General features: G+C 46.8%; 1 protein-coding gene across 3 annotated transcripts in view; it reads left to right on the top strand.

Annotated features, from left to right (window-relative positions):
• The window catches only part of GALNT16 (polypeptide N-acetylgalactosaminyltransferase 16), an 88,079-nt gene that overhangs the window by 46,277 nt on the left and 20,938 nt on the right, over positions 1–20,864 (top strand). For all 3 annotated transcript variants that reach the window (XM_074584857.1, XM_074584858.1, XM_074584856.1), the window contains exons 2-7: positions 4,046–4,221; positions 7,203–7,301; positions 14,000–14,067; positions 16,476–16,541; positions 17,625–17,746; positions 19,824–19,911. In XM_074584857.1, the coding sequence (XP_074440958.1) occupies positions 4,046–4,221; positions 7,203–7,301; positions 14,000–14,067; positions 16,476–16,541; positions 17,625–17,746; positions 19,824–19,911 (619 nt within the window). The remainder of the gene's footprint in view (positions 1–4,045; positions 4,222–7,202; positions 7,302–13,999; positions 14,068–16,475; positions 16,542–17,624; positions 17,747–19,823; positions 19,912–20,864) is intronic.

The following is a 20,864-nucleotide window of genomic DNA, read 5'->3' as shown; positions in this document are numbered from 1 at the left end:
GAACATGCTTTCAACAGCAGAAGAGCAACTCAGTCCATTCTGTCACTGAAAGGGAAAAGCATGTGTGGAAATGAGAAACGGTGAAAAGACATCAGAAGGTTTACAGTATTTCCTGAAATTTTGGTATTTGAACTGTGTTGGAGGTCTCAGCAATGTTTGGGACAAACCTTAATTTGTGCAAACTACTTTGCTAATCCCCAGTCTAGACGCTCACATTTCCAGTGCCTATTCATCTTCATTTCTGCTTTCATCTAGCAAAGTTTTTTGGCCTATCACAGACCATCAGTCAGAAGGAACTGGGCTCTTCTGCTCCCATAACTCTTGTTGTTCCTGCCTCAAGCATGGGGATACAGGGTGTGTAGCTGCATAAAGAACTCACAGGTATGAACTATTCTGTTGATGTGGTTAACTCTGCACTCAGCCGTATATACTGTGCCTTTAACATACCCAGAGCTCACATGTGCTTATATTGACTTCTTCCTGAAGGGAGAGGAAAGAGGGGGTGGACATCAGTCTGCCCTTCCTAGAGGGTTTGGCAGGGGACTGACTACTATTTCACAGAGAGCACGTGCTGCTCCTGTCAAGTATGTTTTCAACTAACAGTGGAAAAATGTCTTGTAGTCAAATGTCTATATTCTAGGAAAAGAATCTGATAAAGCAAGTCAGTCCTTAAAGATAAGCTTTATATTTGCTTTGCCAGGCTTGTTCGTAGCTGTCTGGGCTCCACTCAGGATGGTGTTTGCTCTCTTCTCTTTATTGGGCTTTGCCGTTGTGTGCTTTGTGATGAGCTGTAATATCTAGAGCTTTTCTGAGGAGCTTGCTCTTTCTTCCATGTTTTGTATTAGCGCAGCCCTGATGAACTGCAGAGGTCTACGGGGCCTTATTGAATCGTATTTATTGTTTTCAGACTTTTTTTTCCCATTTGTTGAGATAATTTTGAATTCTAATCCTGTTCCCCAATATGTCTGACGCTTTTGATGGATTTCCTATGGATTTGATAAATGTACTCTGTCTCAATATCCAAGGTGCTTATGAAAATACTGAATAGCGCTGGATCCAGAACAAACCCCTAAGACCTGCTGTCACCATAGCCCCTCTGCTCTGACAGTGAACACCTGGTAATTCTGCTCTGACAGTGGGTTTCCAACCAGTTTCACCTATTCTGCATTAGTTTCATCTAGACTGTTATTTCTCTAGCTTGCTAATAACGTCTTACCAGCCCTTATCAAAAACCTTACCAAAGTCAAGATGGTATCTACTGCTGCTCAACACCCTTGAGACTGATTACTCCGTCACAGGAGAAAATTAGGGTGGTTTGACATGGTGTGGTCTTGACAAAACTCAGTTGGCTGCTATTTATTAGCTTGTTATCTTCTTGGTGCTCACAAATCAGTTGTTTGATTACTTGTTGATTACCTGTTGATTAGCTGTCTGCCTGGAAGCTGAAGCTAGGCTCTCTGGCGTATCATCCCCCATATTCTCCCTTTTCCTGTTTGAAGAGAAACTGGCTGAGATAAAAATGAGAAACGTTCTTAACTGACAATTAACTCCCAGTGCTCTTTTACCACTTTTTTAAATTTGATGTGTAAGTAATGCAAGAACTGTAGTATCTAGAGGAGTTGCCCCTAATGGTTCAAGTTTAAATGTGTCACGGCTCTGATGGCACTAATGCGCCTTCCTGTCCCTGCCCTGTCCCTGGGGCTCCCTCCACCCTGCCCACAGCCCGGGACCCCATGTAAGCCCCATGGAGCTCCCTCCACCCTGCCCTCAGCGTGGGACCCCATGTCAGCCCCGTGGGGCTCCCTCCACCCTTCCCATGACCCAGGATCCCAGGTGCTGTCAGCCCCTGCCCCAGCGATGCCGCAGCAGGGCCAGCCTCCACCTCCCCATAACCCTGCCCTGCTTGGCCATGGGCCCTGCCAAGGTGGGCCCACAGCCTGGCCTATCCCCAGAGAGGTGCCCAGTGCGCGCTGGCTGGGTGGTAGGACCGTCCCCAGGCCCTGCCCTGAGTCCTGCCATGGGGAGCCCCCAGCCCTTGCAGTGCCCTGACAAAACGGCTCCTGAGGACTTGTTGCTGCTTCCAGCTTTTTGCACAACGTTCACGGCAATAAAAACCAAAACCAAGCCCATGCGGTGGCAGGGGACAGTGGGGGGCAAACGGCATCCCTTGCAGAGGGGCGGCAGCGCAGAGCAGGATGGAAGCAAATGTATCTGACGAAGTGTGCCTGTGTGAGTCCTGCACTAGGGAAAATCCATAATGTGGCAGCTTGGTGGTGCAGTGGTTGAATAAGTTTCTTTGTGTTTGAACATAGTGGCACTTTTTTCTTTCCTATGAAAAGATGTTTCCCTCATTCTTTTATGGTAAGAAAGGGAAATCTGAGGATCAGGCTGACCTTGGCTGTATTAGGCATAATTTTATGGGCCACCTTCGTTTTATTTCTCACTTCATTCATCTTCTCTCCAAATGGAATAGTCCTAAACTTTAATTTCTCTTCATCCTCCAGTAGCTTTCTGCTAGAGACTGGTTTGACAAAACTTGTGCTGTGGCCACGGCTGCTGAGCTGTCGCTGGTTTCTCATAACAGTGTTCACGATGGTTTCAGTTTTCTCTGTCCCATTTGCAGTGCACTCCATTTGCTGTATTTCCCGTCTCGGTGGACCGAGTGCAGGGTTTCTCTGAGCAGTCCACGGGGATGCTCAGATCTGTAACCTGAGTGGTCACGGTTCATTTGGAATCCATCAATGTGCATGAGTAGTTCAATTTGTTTCTTCTAATGTTCATTATCTTGCACTTGTCTACCGCTGAATTTCATTTGCCAGCTGTCTGGTTCTCCTAGGGCTGTCTGCACTGCAGGGTAGCCCTTCTCAGAGAAAGATGCGGAGATGTTTGTTCTTCTAAGCGCTCTCCTGCTTAAGGCATTGGGTGCGGTGCTTGGTCTCTAGGGTTGTTTCCCAACCCGCTAAGATGGTTCAACCAAAACGCTGTGCGATATTGGGGACCAGTCTGAAACTCCTAAAAGAAGCCTTATAGCGGAGGGAGAAACGTGATCAAGCCTGGTATCAGAGGGTGTCCAAACTATTTTACGCAGAAGGATCTCAAGATCTGGGGATTGTCCAGTGCTTTGGATGAGATGTGAATGTGCCAGACTCTGCCTTTTCCAGCAGTTTTGGGGAACTCCAGCACTTCTTCGTACAAGGCTGGGAGCATTTTATGGTTTCTTTGTGATTTGGTCAATCAAATGGCTACCATAGACAATTTGATGATCTACTTTTATTGTATACACAATCCTGATTGCTTTATAAGCCAATATTTTACAGTTTCTAGGTTGTTTCCAACCAAAATGTCATATCTGAGAGTTCAGTATGGGCTAGAACTGGGCCTGTCCTCTGTCCCAGTGGCCCTAGTGAATGGTCTTCAGTTGCTGGCATTGCGCTGACTCTGTGGCCTAGGGAAGCTAGAGGAAAATTAGGAGAGGAGAGGGATGGCCCAAGTGGTTTTGCTCTTGCGTGGGGCTGGGGACATTTACATGCAGTTTTCAACTTTATCACCGACTTCTGTGAGACTGGGCAAGGCACAACAAGGAACCTGTTAAATCAGCTGCCTCTGTGTTTGTATGCCAAAAGGCTGAAACTGTTTTTTGTCAAAATACTGTGTTTCAGCCACATTGGCTGGAGACTGCTCTCAAACCCATGTTGCCTCGAAGGGTTTCCAGATGCCTGCAGTCTCTCACATTCTGCGTAACAAGTGTTAAAGGGAATTTGGCTCTGCTTGGGCTATCAGGAACAGCAGCTTCCATCCCAAGCTCAGTTGGTAAGGATAGTGAGGCCTGCAATTTTCCTCGGAGAAGGAGTTGTAACACCATTTCTGTGAGGCATTCCTGCTCTCCTTTCCAAACTCTTGCCTGTCCCGCCTTCACCCATACCCGAGCAACTTCCAGATTGTGGCAAACAACCTACCTTAGCGTGTGCATGTCTGAACTTATTACCTGTGTCTCAACATGAGTTGGCTGCTCTCCCTGATGCTCTGATGCTTGTCTCCGCTCTAGATGACAAGGGCTCCCCAAGGAGAGAAGAACAGCCGGAGGGGTTTTGATGAAAAGGCTTACTTGTCCTCAAAGCTGCTGAAGGCCGGAGAAGACCCGTACCGCCAGCATGCTTTTAATCAGCTAGAGAGCGACAAACTCAGCAGCGATCGGCCCATTCGGGACACCAGGCACTACAGGTACCGTGCAGCCCTTGCTCCAAGCCATGGCTGCTGCTCAGTGTGGGGAGTCCATTGACCTCCTGTGCTGTTCTGCGATGTTGACAAAGGGTGGTTTGGGTTTTTCTTCGCCAGCGTTGGTCTGTTACTTCGCTGTATTTCATGGTTAATCTGGAAAGGTCTCAAATGCGCAGAGACCCTTGACTAATTCGGACCCAGCTTGTTGCTTTTCTAGCATCTCCTCTCCCAGGTCCAATCAACATCTGTTTCTTGCAGCACAGACCCTCCGTTGCACCTCAAATTGCTCATCTGACAGTTGGTTTTTGCACAGCTTCCCTCACACTCATGTGTTTTCTCAGCGACCCTCTGTCCTGGCTCCAAGGTACACACCATTGTTGCAGCCTTGCTTTACTCTGGTATTCTTCATCTGCTCTGAAGGTTGCTATTTGGGTATTCCTCACCTCTGAAGCTGGTTTGGTGCCTTCTTTCCAGCCTGAGGATTAACGGTTTGGATGAAGGCTGCTGGGATGGGGATGAAACTAACATGTGACTACAGTGAATATTTCATGGCTTGCAAAGTGCTCATTGTTCTGTCCTTGTTTCACTGGGGGTGAATTTATGCTGCTGACTAAACTCATCTTTAAATCGCTAATAGTGCTCAGGTAACTATGTTGTAGTTTCTGGAGTACAAAAAGATAATGTTGTACCTTGAAAACTGTAGGTTTGACAGTGATAGGATAGTGTAAACCAGCCTACTTCAATGGAGGAAAAAATAGAAAAAAACTAACCATGTCTGAAATGCATGTCTATCCAGGCTGGACCTTACCTAGGCTTGCAAAGCAACACTCCACAGCTGCTGGGAATGGGAAACCAGGCCTCTAACTTGATTGAAACTGTGAAAGGGATGTCGGGAGACATGGAGCTCTGTGAGCCTGCCAGCACTGACAGTCATCAGGGTGCTTTGTGAATGCAAGCAGTTGGGACCTTGGTTGTGAGACGAAAGTCTTGTGCTCCCGTTCCCCAGCATAGTACTCGGGATTGGCTTCCTAGTGACTCAGAGGCAGCGCTGTGTTACTGACAAGTCTCCCTGCCATGCAGAATTGCTGTTTTCTGTTAATCTGCTGTCATGTTCTGGCCTAAAAACAGCTCACTTCAAAGGTGAATAATTGTTTATTTTGGTCTGCGGTAGCATGCAGAGCATGCTTTTTGTGAAAAGCCTTGTCTATGCACTTCAGTCTGAAGAATAACATATATGTGATTCCCTGGAAATGTATGGCCACTTCAGCCCCAGTTTTGCAAGGATTCCCTTCAGCAATGAGGAGTCCAAAGCAGAGTATAATCAGAGCAGATAAACCTATTCCCATGTCCCATTCTTTGCAGAGGTGGCAGTTTGGGAATGAGGGAGCTGTGTTTGAGTATCTTGTCTTTTAACTATATTGAAGTGGTTGCTGGGATGGCAATTTAGGATGAGGGCTTAATTCAGCTGATACAGGTTAGATTGTGGTTTGAGGAAAGCTCATTCTTGTGTCACAAATGGATCTGGCTCCTTGTTTAAGGAGTGAGGGGTCAATAGGTCACCAACGTGTCACTTTTTCTTCAGGCATCCAAGCAGAGCGTGGACATACTTGACTCCACATCCTACAAGCTTCTTCTGACCTAGCACGTGCTGGTTTTTTGATTCAAAGCAAAGAGAGGGCCAACTTTCAAGCACAAACTTTGTCCTTGTCCTCTGTGATGCTGTAATAATGCTGAGATCTCGGGAAGACTTCTCCAAATAACACATGTGCCAATCTCTGCTGCTTTTCCACTTCCTGATGCCTTAAAACATTTTATATGCATTACATCATGGAGTTATTTTGAAACAATAATAAGTGTGGTATGTCTCCTGTCTGGTCTCGGGTTTTCCACTTTAGTCTTTATCAAGGTTTCTTTATATGTTTGAAAATTGCTGTAAGAAGCTGCTGTCCCCTTAATAAAATATTGCAATGAAAAAGTCATAAACCAGTAGGATTGAATGTGATGGCAAAAACAGTAATAGTTTAGTGACAGCCATAAAAAAACAGTAAGTAAATGTAAAAGAACAAGTAATAGCTGTAAGAACTGAATTGTATTCCCTCCCAGGATGGATTCAGTCTTCGCATGGCCTTGAGTTGTTAAAAACACTTGGCCACAATTTCAGGTGTGGGCTCTTCTTCAGGCAGGGAATTAGTGCAGACTGACTTCTGTTTGACACTGGCCGGAAGTTAAGGCTGTGGACAGTCTGGAAGAGCAGAACGGCCCAAATCTGCCATGCCTAATGTCTGCCAGAATTGGATCCAGGGTTCACGTCTGTGAGTTGTTCTCCCCCAAGAATCCTGGTTCTCCACAGGGTATGAGCAGCCCTGGTGCAAGCTGATCCTGAGTTAATCCTTGATTCTGAGTATAAGAATGAATGTATGTACCTGACATTACAAAGTCAGATGAGAAGATGGGAGGAATTGCTTTCCATGACCAGCTGAGGTATTAGTGTTGAACCTCAGCAACTCCCTGATGAAGATCACAGCACTAGCTAGTGTTTTCCTTTCTGTAAAGCCCAGTATCCAAAGAATCTGAAGTGCTTTATACAGCAATGCCTGGGTGTAGCAGCTCTGTGCATCCTTAGCATATGCATGTCCTATGCATGGATAACCAAGATTTTACATGAATCACAGGTGAATCCAGGGACTAGAGTCCACAGAGTTGAACCTTTTGTTCCCCATGAAACCCACGTCCTTTCCTCAGCATGCAGCATCATGAGTTTAGGTATCACATTTTCAAGACTTTGCCTTTCAACAGGCACAGTTCTTTTTAAGCTCTTCCAACCTTGGTGCAGGGGCTGCTGAAGCCTCCCTTGCTGCAGCTCAACCGCGCTGTTTCTGGTTTTAGCATATTCTGCTTTTCTCCTTCAGAAATTATAGGTGCGCTGCTGCGGTGGCTGCTACTGGGTGATGTTTGGCTTACGTTTCTGCTCTCCCCTGTTGTAGGTGCACCTCTGTACGCTATGACACAGACTTGCCAGGCACCAGCCTCATCATCACCTTCCACAACGAGGCGCGCTCCACCCTGCTCCGCACGGTGAAGAGGTGAGTTCAGCAAGGGGTGCTGGGCCCAAACGATGGTGCCCGGTAGGGCACTGCGGGAGGGTTAGGCATTTTCCAGCAGTTAGGCAAGCAGGGTGGCTGCAGTCCCCAAATACTTGTGATCTGCCCTTGAGCTGGCCCACTAGGACAGGTCAGGGGCTTGGATTGGCAGCGTGGGTGTATCTTCAAAGACAGAGCGTATCTGCAGTTAGCCGCTATATAGCCCCAGCGGGGGGAATCGTTGGCAACAGGAAAGGGGCTGCTGGGCCTGTATCTGTGGGTGGGAACTGTCTGTACGAGCTTCGTTTGGAAGAGTGCGGGACCAAAGGGGGCACTGCGTGTCGCTAGATGCAGCTGAGGAAAGGGGCTTAGGAGGGACTGTGTTCCATAAACGGGAATAAGCAGCCAGCTCCATGCTAGGGCTCATCTTGCAGGAGCTGGGTCTGTCTCAGTGAGGGCAGGGGGCACAGCTTGCAAGTTATTCAAACAGAAGATGATGAACTTGAAGTCTCATGGAGACTGAGCCCTTGCAGTCCGAGCAGGTGGTCAGAGTCACTTGCTGGTAAACGGTTGCTGAACCTGATGGTCCACCAGATCCTCCCTGGGGCTTTGTGCACAGACCCTGGTGAACCTGCGGGACACTTACTATCTTGTATTAGTGTCTCCTCATATCTAAGTATCATCATCGGTGGCCAAATCTAACTGAGTAAATAGGTGGCATAGGGCCTGTCAGCATCCCTAGGTAGACAGGAGCATGTGATTATCTGTACTAAAAAACAATGTTCCAGCTGCTCCCTCCCTTCCCCATTGCCCCCCCAGAACCCAGGGAGGCTCTTTTCCTTTTAGTTTTTACACAAAAAATGCCCTCTGCCCTCTCTGACTTATCAAGGCATTTCTCAAAGGGTCTCTGAAACCTGCACACAGGTCCAGGAGCAGCCTGTGGAGGCTGAAGGAAGAATGAATTGTCTGGGTAGAAGGTTGAGCTGATGGTATCACTAACATGGATGCATTATTCATCATCACCGCTTCTTCCCCTGTCAGATCCTGTGGGCTTAGAGAAATGTGCTTTGTGAATAAATAGCAGGCTTTTTCAAGCTGGCCTCATGGCTAGGAGGCTGGATTTCTGTCTGCTGTGTTTGGTGCTGCTGTGCTTCCAGAGAATTGTATATATTGCGTTAACATATTTTGCCTTTTTATCTCTATCGTTTCCTTTTCATTTGAACCATAAAATGAGTTCTACAGAACCACTGTTAAGAAAGTGAGCAGATTTGTTTGGAACCACAGTGCTGCTAGGGCAACGGCAGCAGATTTTCTGCCAGTTACATCATAGGTCAGACAGTAAATGGCTAGATGCTCAGAAACCACGGTAGTAGGGTCCTTAAGAAAATCTCAAGGCAGCCAATCAAGTAGCCAGATGCCATGATAGTTTGTCGTGGTTCTGTTTTACCTTAAACCAGGACATAGTTAAAATGAAGAGAAGAAGACATTAAGAGCAGTAGTAATGCATAGAGAGAGGAATTGATATCCAGATCCTATGGAAGTGATGTGTACTAATTAGCAGATACGAGTTGCCAATGCATTAACAGGCCAGTCTTGCTCAAAGCAAGGTCAACTAGAGTAGGTTACTCAGGGCTGTGCCTGGTCAGTTTTTGATATCTCCAAGGATGAAGACTGTGCAATCTCTCTGAGCATTCTCTTCTCAAGGCTAAACAACCACAGCTCTTTCAGCCTCATCTCGTACATCTGATGCTCCAGTCCCTTAATTATCTTACTGGCCCTTCACTGGGCCTGCTTCAGCCTGTCCCTCTTTTTTGTTGTCCTGGGAAGCCCAGAACTAGACACAGCACTCAAAATGTAGTATTACCAGTCTCTCAGATGTGGTCTCCTGCAGCCCAGACCCCGCAGCAAAGACCTTGAAAAATGGATGACCCATCTGTTCAGATTGGTCCCTGCAATCCTGCTGTCACTGGAGAGGTGCTGTTGTGAGGGACTGGCTGCACTCTGCTGTGAATGGTGGGGCGGATGACATTTCCTCCCAGACCTCTGGCTGCAGCTGGAGTCTTCAGTGCCAGATGGTTTACAGCCAGTGAACATGATTGATTTACTCCTTGCTTACATCAAATATCAGAAGTATCCATGATTTATCCCTGTCTGATGAGGGATCACAAAGGCTGAATTCTTCTTGAGCTCTATGGTATTTGCAGTGTCACACAACCAAGCATTGGCTAGTAGCCTTGTCTTTGAGGCACGGGAAGTTTGACAACTCCACACAGAGGTGAAGACTCAGGTCATGGCTGCACTGTTAGAAGAGGTATGGGGCTGAGTCCCACTTGCAGGATGACACTGATGTTATATAGAGGGAGTTGAAGATTCAGATTTCATGATGCTTTTCAAGGCCGCTTCTGTAACCCGAGAGTCCTGTCTTTCAGCAGAACACATCTGAATGTGCCAGGCTGAGTTACTGCTGTGACTATAATTGTCGCTCAATTCGCATACACAGTCAGTGCACCAAATGCTGTGTAATTATTACTTTGCAGCACTTTGGGGTAAGTGAAGTACCGAAGGGACAGGACTGTTCTGTTCTGTTCTGTTTGGTTTATGACCTGGCTGTGAGTCTGCAGAGGACCACAGTGATACTAAGCAACAGGAGGCATAAAATTGCACTGCCTGCTTACCTCCTGACTAGTCAGGCTTGCAGCCTGTCATTATTTCTATATCCATAAGAGCTTTCTTAAGCCGGGTAGAGCATGATTATTTAGGTAGTTAGAATTAACCATTTGAGATGCACCTGGTGAAAATTAAATATGATTCGACCGTTATACTTTTCCCAAGTTTAGTTATCGTAATTACACTATGGGGATGCTAGAAGAGAAGTGGAGGTGGAAGAGGACAACTGAAGGAAATGAGCGGGACTAAAAGCAAAATTTTCTGTGGCTGAAAGCTTTTTTAGAGTCTCAGTCTTTAGAGGTGAGTAGAATATGTACTACCAGTTGAAGTTTTCATACCTGAGATCTTTGCAAGCCTGGCTGGTGAGTGCCTGAATTTGGACACTCAAAAATCAGCTGTAAAACTTTGGGAAATTCTAGGAAGAAATATATGAAAAGGGTACTGGGATTGAACTAATCTTAAAATAAAACTAGAGAGACCCTAAATGCGCTCCCCTGAGCCAGGTGCCGTCTTACTGTGTTATTCGGACAGCTGTGCAAAGTAACTCAGCTGAGTCGCAACGCTGGTACCAAAAGGTCTTGGGAAGACCCAGGGATGAGACTCCTGCATTGTGATTTATTTCAGTGATCTACATATGGCAGCTGTACGGGCCATATCCTGATCTGCAGACCCTTCTTGCTAACCGCACCTATACGTGTACACACACGGACTTGCACAAGTATCCCTGGCAGCTCGGCAGTTGCCAGGCTCTCCCTGCTGCCCCAGGATCTCTGCTGCTGGGTGGAAGCAGTGGGAGTGATGTGCTGTTGTTGCCACTTGAGGATGGGAGAAGTGTTTGTGTATGAGGGAGAGGGGGCAATAGAGGAGTGACTGTGGGGAGGAGTAACTTCTTTCATCCAACACCCTGTTTCTTGTCCCTCCTGATCTGCAGAGGCAGCACGGGCTGCATGCCTGACTGCTGCTGTGGGTTCCAGCCATTTTACTCCTCTGGCCAAGGTAAAGGCAACAGGCAGCTGGACCTGCTGCCCAGCCTGCAAGCTGCCAGAGGGACCAGGCCAGCGCACCGATAGGCCATGCTGCCCTACATCCTACTGGTCCCATGCAGGGAGTCCTTCAGACAAATTTTGTTGCTTTGTTTTCAGTGTAGAGGGAGACAATTGGTTAAAAATATGCAGCAAGAGACTAAGAAGGGGAGCAGGGAAAAAAATGGGAAATGGGCTATCTACCAGAACCTGTGAACATGCCAGTTCAAATGGCTTGTTGCTGGCATCCTCAGTCCTGCAGGAGATGTGTGTCAGTCAAGAGCTGCTTGCTTGTGTGATGTCTCTTCCTTGTCAGGACATAGCTGTCACTCTCAAACCAGTTACTTGCTTGGCATCCTGTTCTCCCTCAGAAATAACTGTCACTCCAAAGGCATTTTGCATGATTGATGTCAACGCCTGATTAGTCATTAAGCGATACCATCACTTCTGCTGCAGTGACCATTCTTGCAGAAGGGAAAATACTGCCTTATTTTCTGGTCCCTTTCTTCCTCTTTATTTGTGATTTCAGTCAGTATTGTGGGAACTGTTTGTCTTTAGCACAAATGTAAAGGTGAATAGTCCGGCTTTGAGTCAATGGACTTGAACAGATGTCAGTGGTTCAGTGCCTATGCGGAGAGCCTGTATAAATTCTGATTAAAAAGGATGCTGTTGTAATGCTAGAGCACTTGGTATAGCAACTCATTACAACGACAATTTAAATAATGGCAAAAGAGATTATTTTAGAGCAAAGGAAAAAAAAGAGATGCTTCTCTGCTAACATCTGTAATAAACAAGATTATCTATGAGCTGATGAGGGATGGACAGATCAGCAGAGGAAAGAAACTCATTGTCAATGCTGATGTGGTGTCATGCAACAGAGTAAGGACACTGATACTGAGAGAAGGAAGCTGTGAGAAAAGACAAAGGAGGTAGGGAATCCATGAGTTAAGGGGAGAACAGTCTGTGTTTCTGCTGTAAAAGGCAATTGTCATTTGGATTTTGGAATCCTAATAATACATTTTGTTCCTAAAAGTAATAGATTGTCATGCCAGTCTCTGCACCTCATTGGAGGGAAATACTAGGATTACCATGTTCCTTGTTAAAAAGACAGACAAGACAAAGTGCAAAGAAGATTAAGTACCTTTCCCAAGGTTCCATAGCAAATTATTGCAGAGCTGAGAGCAGAACTGGGCATTGAACGATGAGCTGCAAACTCCTTGAGGAGTGTTTTTTCTCTACTGGGGAATCAGTGGACAGGTGAGGAAGAGGGAACAAAGTGTGTGCTTTTTCTTTCCTAGTTATGTTGAGTTGGAAGACCTGAAACTTGCAGAGAAAACGTGAGCACTGCTAATAGTCAGGCTAGTGGGAGAAGGTGTGGAATACTGTTTTACAGCCATTATAGTGCAGGATGCAGCCTGTCTGGGTTGGTTAAGTTTTGCATTGAGTTTGCACAGACAAGAATTTCAGTGCAGGGCAACCTTGTCTGTAAAATATGCATATGATGGCTATGCTGGGAGAAGCTGCACTTATAAATGCAAAGAGGAACATCTCCCACCTCCCACCCCACCATGCTAGAGGATCCAGAGAGGTATGAGCCAAGAGAAGCAAATGAGATTCAGCTTTGAAAAATGCAAGCTCAGTCATCTAGGGACATATAAGCTCAAAATACAAATACTCTCAGAGACACAGGAAGCAGCATAAATCTGAAATAGAGTGGGATGTGATACTGAGCAGCAGAGCAGTCAGGATTTTGCTGTGTGAGACAGCAGAAAACTCCCCCAAACTGAGGAAACTTTGGTTCTGTATGCAAAGCCATCAGTGATGCTACTTAGTAAGATGGTAATTTATTTCTCTACAGCTCCATTCCTGCTATTACTTTTGTTGTCTGTTTCCTGTATAAAACCAAAAAAAAAGGAAAAAAAGCCAACAGTCTTTCTGCAGAATAGCTCAAAATCAGAAGAGTGGGTGCTACTGAAATGAGACAGGTTGCTAGAACCAAGAGGACAGTGTTTACCTCTGTTTTTTTTAATATGAAAGTTTGCATGGCTGTCCTCATCACTGGGGTGACCAAATGCGACTGAGCAATCTTGTTGAAGGCAATGAGGACCCGCCTGTACATAGAGGCATTGGAGGAGGAGGCTTGAAGGGGGAATATGCTGTGTGGCTGTAGTAAAACCAGGGGAGGGACTTGAAGAACATAATGGAAAATTATGTCAAGTGTCTTAAACAAATGAGAGGGACAAAGAGTTCAGAATCAGACTGCTCTGACTCCAGGGTACCAGAGTACATCAACCTCTGAGGAAGGCAGAAGCTTTTATCCCCCCCTCCTTGTGTGTGAAAGCCCCTGTGTCCTGCAGATGGAGTCCCGAGGGTACTGTGGGGTGTGCCGTCACCAGTTTGAGGAAATGGGGGTGCTTTCAGCAAGTGTTGGGGCTGTTTTGAAAGAAAGATAAGTAACAAGCGAAAGAGGAAAATAAAACCCACATCCAGAGTATTGCCAAAGAAAATTGCCTTCCTCCCAAAGAATGGATTTGGTGAGAAAGCCCCAGCAGGCCTCATCTGTGGCATTGAGACAGAGCTCCTTGCTGGGGAAAGTGGCAGCTCTTTCCACTCACAGGCAGCGATGAGCTTTTCTCAGAGCCTGGCAGATGGGAATGGCCTCCTGGCTGCCTCGGGGCGGGTGGTGCTCTCCTCTTTGCCTCTCTGTTTAGAGGCAGAAAGCATGCCACAGCATCCTTTGCTGACTTGCCCCTAGCTGAGTCCCTCAGTCAGCTTCCTGGCTGTGGGTCCTTGTAAAGTCCGGATGAGATATAGTACCTCTCTGCTTGCAGTTTGGCTCCTGCCAAAGAACCCTGGTACAAGGGCAGGGTTACTTCTTCCACATTACTGTGTGTGGAACTACACAGTAGTTCCTGCTGTAATGCATAGCGTAGCAGGTTTGTATCAGTCCTACCATTGTCATTATTATGGCAGCTCACAAAGATTGTCTTTTTCCTCCCTGGGTCTCTGAAGTGTGCTGAACCGCACCCCTCCCAGCCTCATCCAGGAAATCATTTTGGTAGATGACTTCAGCTCAGATCGTAAGTATGGACCTATTTCCCTTGCACTTGTTTCTTCCCTCCTGTTTTCCCTCTTTTTGTTTGCTCTGTTCAGTCCTCACAGAGATGCCCTCTTGTCTGTATGCAAGAGAAAAAGAAAAGAGAGGAAGTTTTTCTGTGTTTAGTTTATGTCCATGCATGGTAGAGGCCAGAGTTTCTTCCTTCTTACTGTTGGGTCTTCCCTTTCTGTCAGCATGGCAGTTTTGGCCAGGTTGCCAATTTCATTATGCAGCATTTTCTGAGCTGTTTAGCCCAGATATGTATGTAACAATGGTGTACATGAGCAGAGTGGGTAATTACAAGAGAGAGCAAGAGGATGCAATGGAGCCTACAGAAAATTGCTCCCTGGGGTCCTGCAGGCAGACTGGGGCAAGACTGTCTGCCTGCCTCCATGTGTCTGGGAACCCAGGTGTCCCTGTGTGTCACGGTTCAGGACATGGAAGGATTATTGCTTTAGGCAGCGACATACCTTCTTCTGCAGCTTGGCACAGGGATGGAGTGTCTTCTGCATGAGTCCCACCAGCCCTGCAGACTGGAGGCTATGGACTCTTTCCATCCATACAGTTGCTCTTCCTCCTGGGTGTTGTGTAGTAGCTGTGAGGTGGTGGGGACAGAAGACTTCTTGCTTCTCCCATGATGTGCGCTAAATTCAAGGACAATCTAGTTGTGTACCACTTGTAATAATTGATAATTACTCCCTCAGAACACTTTACAGATAGCTGAAAATGCCCACCTTGACCTACTGAGGTAAGGAAGTGTTGCTCTTTTGATTTTGTGGCTAAATACTTGTGTAGTTTTGGACAAAAAAAAATTTTAACGGTGGATGCTGAGATTATGGATTTAACTTTCAGAGGGCCTAGAGTGTGATTTGGATAAGGACTGAGCTGTGACTGCCCAGCTGTTTGAGTTGGGTGTTTCTGAGCACCTCCAACAAACAGTCCTAAATGTCCCATATTCGGCATTAGAAATTAAACTCTCAATGGCCAAAGCGTACCAGATCAACACCAATGGACCTCTGGGACCTACTGCACAGGGCTCAGCCAGAAATTCCCATTTAAGCTCCTAAGTAAATGGAAAGATTTTTAAAGAGCCCCATCCTATCACAGCTCTCATTTTTCTCACTGGCAGCTGGATATTTGTGGGTACAGCTATTCCTCTGAGGCACCTGCATGGAGGCACTTTAGTACACGTTTGAGGTCGGACACTTTGCTTTAATGTCTGCCTCAGTTTCTCCAAAGATACAGAGAGTTTCTAAGCTCTGGCACGTAGTTACAGTCAGAGTGATGTGCTCCAATCCTGAAGAGTGAATGACTTTATAAGGATTCTCCTTACCTGGAGTTGTGACTTGGCCTTCCCTTGTAGCAGATGTCCAGCAAAATCTCAGTACTCTGTAATTAAGAGCACCTGCCACTTCACTTGGATGATGCAGCCACTGCCAAAGTGCTCACACAAGAGCAGTATTTCAGATAGCACGTTATCCTGGAGAATGGAAATGCTCCTGCAGGAACATGCACTTCGGCTAATAGCCTTTGCGTTCTCCCCAGTCTGTGGGAAGATTACAGCAGGAAAGAGGAGGTGTGATACATGAAAAGGAACGAGCAATAAACATGGAAACTGGGGTGAACTTGGTGGAGCAAGGAAAAAGAGCCAAGTTAGAAATTGTTATTCCTGTGACCTCTGCTAGGGCAGGAATAGAGAGGGGATAACAGAGAACTAAAGACCCAGTGCTCCTTGGTACAGCTGGGCTGGAGCCGGTAGCTGTTCCTTTCTGTCATCTTGCTTGAGCAATGTAAACGAGGGACTGCAGGAGCTTCTGGCAAGCTGCCAGCGAAGCCCTCGGTTAGGCATCCATGTGTTAATTTAATGGTGTCTCCAAGGAAGTGGGTCACATCCCTGCGGCCTTTATTTAATAAAATGAAGCAGAAACTGCCCCAAGAACTAATGGTGGGAAATGCCCAGACGAGCCGCTGAAGGCAAAGAGAGCGGATGAGATCGCTTTATATGACAAGACTCTGTTTTACTTGGCACTTTGGTGATTTGCAGCCATGGCTCCCTGTGGTCCCTCTGTTTCATCAGTGCTCGGTGCCGCGTTGCCAGCGCATGCCCTGTTGTTCTTGTGAAACGCTGAGCACGGGAGGCCGAAGGCCTGGCTGCTCAGAGTATCAGGAAACACAGGCTTAGCTGTCCGAGGAGGACAGCAAGCAAGCAGTGCTCTTCTGTGCACTCTTTAGACAACAGGATTAAGGCCATCAGGCTGATTAATGTGATGTTAAGTGAAAGCAGAATTTCCCCTCCTGTGGAGACGCAGGAGAACAGATAATTGGAGCTCTCTGTTGAAGCCAAATAGTTCATGCATGTGTGCCAAATGTTGGTTTTTTTCCTTCCCTAAGCTGAGGACTGCCAGCTCCTTACCAAGATCCCAAAAGTCAAGTGTCTACGAAATACCCGGCGAGAAGGTGAGTGTGGAAAGCTTGGTAGGTACAAAGATTTTGCAGATTTTCCCACGTGTCCCCGTTCGCTTGCCAGCTGCTTGCATGTTGTTTCTTATGATTACTGTTTGTTTTTTCAGTATAAGAATTTGGTGTCCTAGTTTGGAGGCTCTGTGGAGGGAGAATCTGGCTTATCAGCCCTCAGGCTTCAGGGCTCTCATTTTGTATTTGAAATAATAAGAAGTGGTGTCCAGAGGCCCTGGCTAGAACAAGGACCGCAGTTTAAGATCTTTATGAATATAGATGCAGATGGAAGTCTTATCCTTTTAAACTCTGAGTGCAAGATAACAAGCCATCTAGGAGATGTGGGAAAGGGAAAAGCAATCATATATCTATCATAAATAGATACAATTAAGGAAAGTTATTTCTCGTATATCTCCTACGTGTGTAAATGGTAATGCTGACTTTCCCAGCTGCTCTTCAGTTTGACTCACATGTGCTGGCTTATTTCTAAACCTGTCAGGGCACAGCAGGCCTGGAGCAAGGATCTGGAAGGGAAGATGAGAGTCACTGCTCAGTTCACAAAGGGCATCCCAGGTATGCCCTTTGTGATGGTCTGTAAGAAAGCATGGAGACATCTGAGAGACAGCTTGACATCTCTGACTGCAGGGCAGAATAAAGGACAAGTGGGAATAAAGCAGATAAGCAGTAAGAACAGCAACAAGCAGGGAGTAGAGCTTGGTCCCATGGAAGTGGTGAGAGAGGCAGCGTGGTGCCCTGATGGGACGGACACTGAGCAGGCAGCAGCAAGCTACCTGTGGGGAGAGCTGTAAGTGAAGGGGGACATCATCAAGGCAGGAACCAGATGAAAGTTCAGTGGTGTGGATGGGAGTCACAGGTTCTTTGTCAGCTGGGAGGGCTCAGCTGACAGCATGTCCTCCAGGGGATGCCCTGCTAACGCTGCTCTCTGCTCCTGACGGAGGTGTGATATAGGAGAACCACCTGCTCTTCTCCACTAATGGCCACACAAAGTATTTTATTTTCTGAAGGAGGCTCAACTGTTTCCCTTCTTAACCTTTCTGTTCCTCTGCTGTCCTTTCCTCATTGTAGGGCTGATTCGCTCTCGGGTGCGAGGGGCTGAAGTGGCTACTGCTGACATCCTCACCTTCTTGGACAGTCACTGTGAAGTTAACAGCGAGTGGCTGCAGCCAATGCTTCAGAGAGTGAAAGAGGTGAGCATCGTCTTCCCCTCTGGAAAGGATGGAGCTGACCTTTCTTGTGCTGGTGGATCCTCTGCCCTCACATGCCATCAGCAGTGCCAGTGAGGACATCATTCCCAGTTACTCCTTGGGCAGGCTGTCACAGAGGAAGGCACAGCCTGAGCTAGATGGGCAAGAGATCCCTGATGGGCTTCTACATTGTCCTGCTAATGTGCCAGGGCAGAAGGTGCTCAGTGATGGGGATGCAACCTTGAATGCTTGAATCACTAACTTTTACCTCAGGTCTCCTGCAGGTGCTGTGCTTCCTAGTCCTGTCCACCTGTACATAGGATAGCCATTTTGGCAGCACACACTGCAACTTTTCCATGGTGGCCACCTCCCTTCTTGCTGCTGGACCCTCCCGTCTGCCTGGTCACTGCCAAAACTTTCCTTCCGTTATGCTCCTGCTGAGCTGCCAAAACACGTCACCTGCATGCAGGTGGCTTCCTAGCACAGAGGAGCTGCCTGTGAGTGCAGAAGTGTCCCTTTGCTGGTTCACTTGGGAAAGGATTAACATGAAGCTGGAAGAGTGAAGATGAGGCAGGAATATCAGCAGCTGTCACCTTGGCTGCGCTGTAGGGCTGGAGGGGGAGATTGATGGCTCTGCTGTAAGAGCAAACTGGGGAGAAGTGATGGGAGGATTCGCAGCCATGCTTGCAAGTGGAAGAGATTGATCCTCTCCTCTAAAAGGAGGATTCCATGTAGTAATGGGCCACACGAGAAGGGGTGGAGGCTCTAATGCTGCCTTGTATTCATGTCTGCTTGGCTTAATATGAAGGAGCAGAAGAAAGTGAAACTTGAGGATTGATGACTTAAAAGCTCCTGCTTTTTATTTCAGCTCAATAAATCCTCCATCTCAGAAGCCCGTAAGTGTTTTCTTTACTGCTGCTCTTTAAGTCAAGCTGCAGCAGCAACAGCATAGGGGTTCCTAAGCAGAGGGGACCTCACTAGTTTCGTCAGGGAAGGATCTAAGTTGCAAAAGCTTGGGTGCTGATGCCAGTATTATTTAGTGAGCAGATTTCAAGTCAGCCTATTTCTGACCTACTTCCTACTTTTCTGATGTGCATCCTAGTTCAGATTTCAGTCTTGGCCTGCCCAGTCCTAGCTCTGGCTGGTTGGAGCAGTGGCTGGAGCACCAGGCTGCCAGGTGGATGCTGGAGGGGGGCTCAGGCTGGGCAGACGTACTCTCGCTGTGCAGCAGTCACAGCACGGAGGGGAATAAACATGAATAATCGCTCTCACTTAGGATGCGCCATCCTGGCCAAGTGCGCTACTGCGGGAGGAACTATTGCAAGGCACAAAATGAAAGTTTTGATAGGAAAGGCATGGAGGCTGGCAGCTGTCCGATAACAAGACACTCTTTCTGGCATTGACAGCTCTCTGTTTCATCATATATTTCAGCTATCACAAGACTTTCTTTAATGCCCTGTCTCATGATGCTGAAAAATTGTTATAATCTCAACTTCTAATTAATAAAAGAATTGCAAAGGAAAACTGTAAATATCTACGCCCCTTAATGCCAGTAAAGTACCCTCAATATCTTAATATTATAATATTAAGGTTTTTTCAGTTTACACTATGATTCTTAAGTGTGGGGTCTTGATTCATAGTACTTGTTAGGAAGATGCTTTATCAGTAGGTTGATCATATCTAGGCTGATGATAATGAGTTAATTCAAGAATGGCTGAGCAGGAGGTATGCTGTCAGTAGGTATCAAATACAAGCATAAAACCTTTGGGACAGTGATTCATGCCCTATGACTTGGGCAGGAAATAAAGAGCTGTTTCTTTGCAGCACTCCTGGGTGTTGGTGTCTCTGGCTCTATTCCCCACATCCACGGCGTGCAGCTGGCTAATACCCTCTGTCTCCATGTTTGGATGTAGCGGCCATGGATCCCTTGCCTGGCTACGAGAACTGCACTGGAGATGTCAGACGAAGATTTACATGTGCAGCTTTGTGTTTTCTGATCTCTGGTAGCTTTGCCAGACATTCAAGAAAAGCCTGACTTTTTTTTTTTCTTTCCCCCTCCCCCGTTCTCTCTCTCCCTCAGGATTATACCCGAGTGGTGAGTCCAATCATTGATGTTATCAGCCTGGATAATTTTGCCTATCTGGCAGCATCAGCAGATCTGAGGGGAGGTGGGTATAATGGCTTGTGTAAGTTAGGCCTGAGGGATGGTGCATGAAAAATAATTGATGTTCTCTTCAGCTTTCTAAGAAAACAGGGTGATCATCTTTCCTGATGGGTTCTCTGTCCTCTTTTTCCTGTAACTAGAAAGTCAGATCTTTTGCAGAGTTAAAACCCAACTAGTGTTTCCCTCTTGAGCTTGCATCACTGTCACAACATTTTGCAATTTCAGGGCTTAGTTAACTGATTAAGCATATCGCCATGCCCTCCCTACACTACATGTACACCGGAGTCTGACAGCCACTTCCAGTTGCTGCGCCTGTCTGCCAGGCTATCTCATGGCATCTTCTGAAAAGCATTTTCACCTTTTTCCTGGCAGCTATTCCTGTGGTCATCCACAGTGCCTGGTGATCTTCTCCCTCTTCTATGGCTGGGGTTCACTGCCGTGCTGCTTGCCTGCCAAAGGCTACTCCTTCTGTGGCTGCGCTTAACCTGTGGCTGCCCTTAACAATGGTATAATGTTAGTGGCTGTGCTGCGCTCAGCTGTCCGCCACAGGCCAACTATAAATACATGGTAGTCTTGAAAGAGGTGATGGTTATGATCCCTTCCAACTCAAACTGTTCTGTGATACTATGATTCTATCTGCAGGCCTTTGTTCCCAGAATACATCACATCCCACAGAGTCCTTTGATTAAAGCCTCATAGCTTTGGCAAACAGGGAAGTGTAAGACTGTCTGGCCAAAATGCAATTACATCTCATGCTGACAACACTGTCCTGAAGATATGGAGTGGAACTGAGCAGAGATCTGTAATGCTAAGGGATGAGGATGCCAAAACAGAAGCTGGTGACTTCTTAGCTACATTAGGATAGACTCTTGCCATTTTGGGTAGGCCACGAGGGAGGTCAGGGAAGGAAAGCAGGGATAGCCTGTGATATAAAGGTGGAGACTATCACTGAAGCTA

Source organism: Larus michahellis, chromosome 4, assembly GCF_964199755.1.
Source record: "Larus michahellis chromosome 4, bLarMic1.1, whole genome shotgun sequence".
Lineage (NCBI taxonomy): Eukaryota > Metazoa > Chordata > Aves > Charadriiformes > Laridae > Larus > Larus michahellis.
This window is presented reverse-complemented; position numbering and strand designations above follow the sequence as displayed.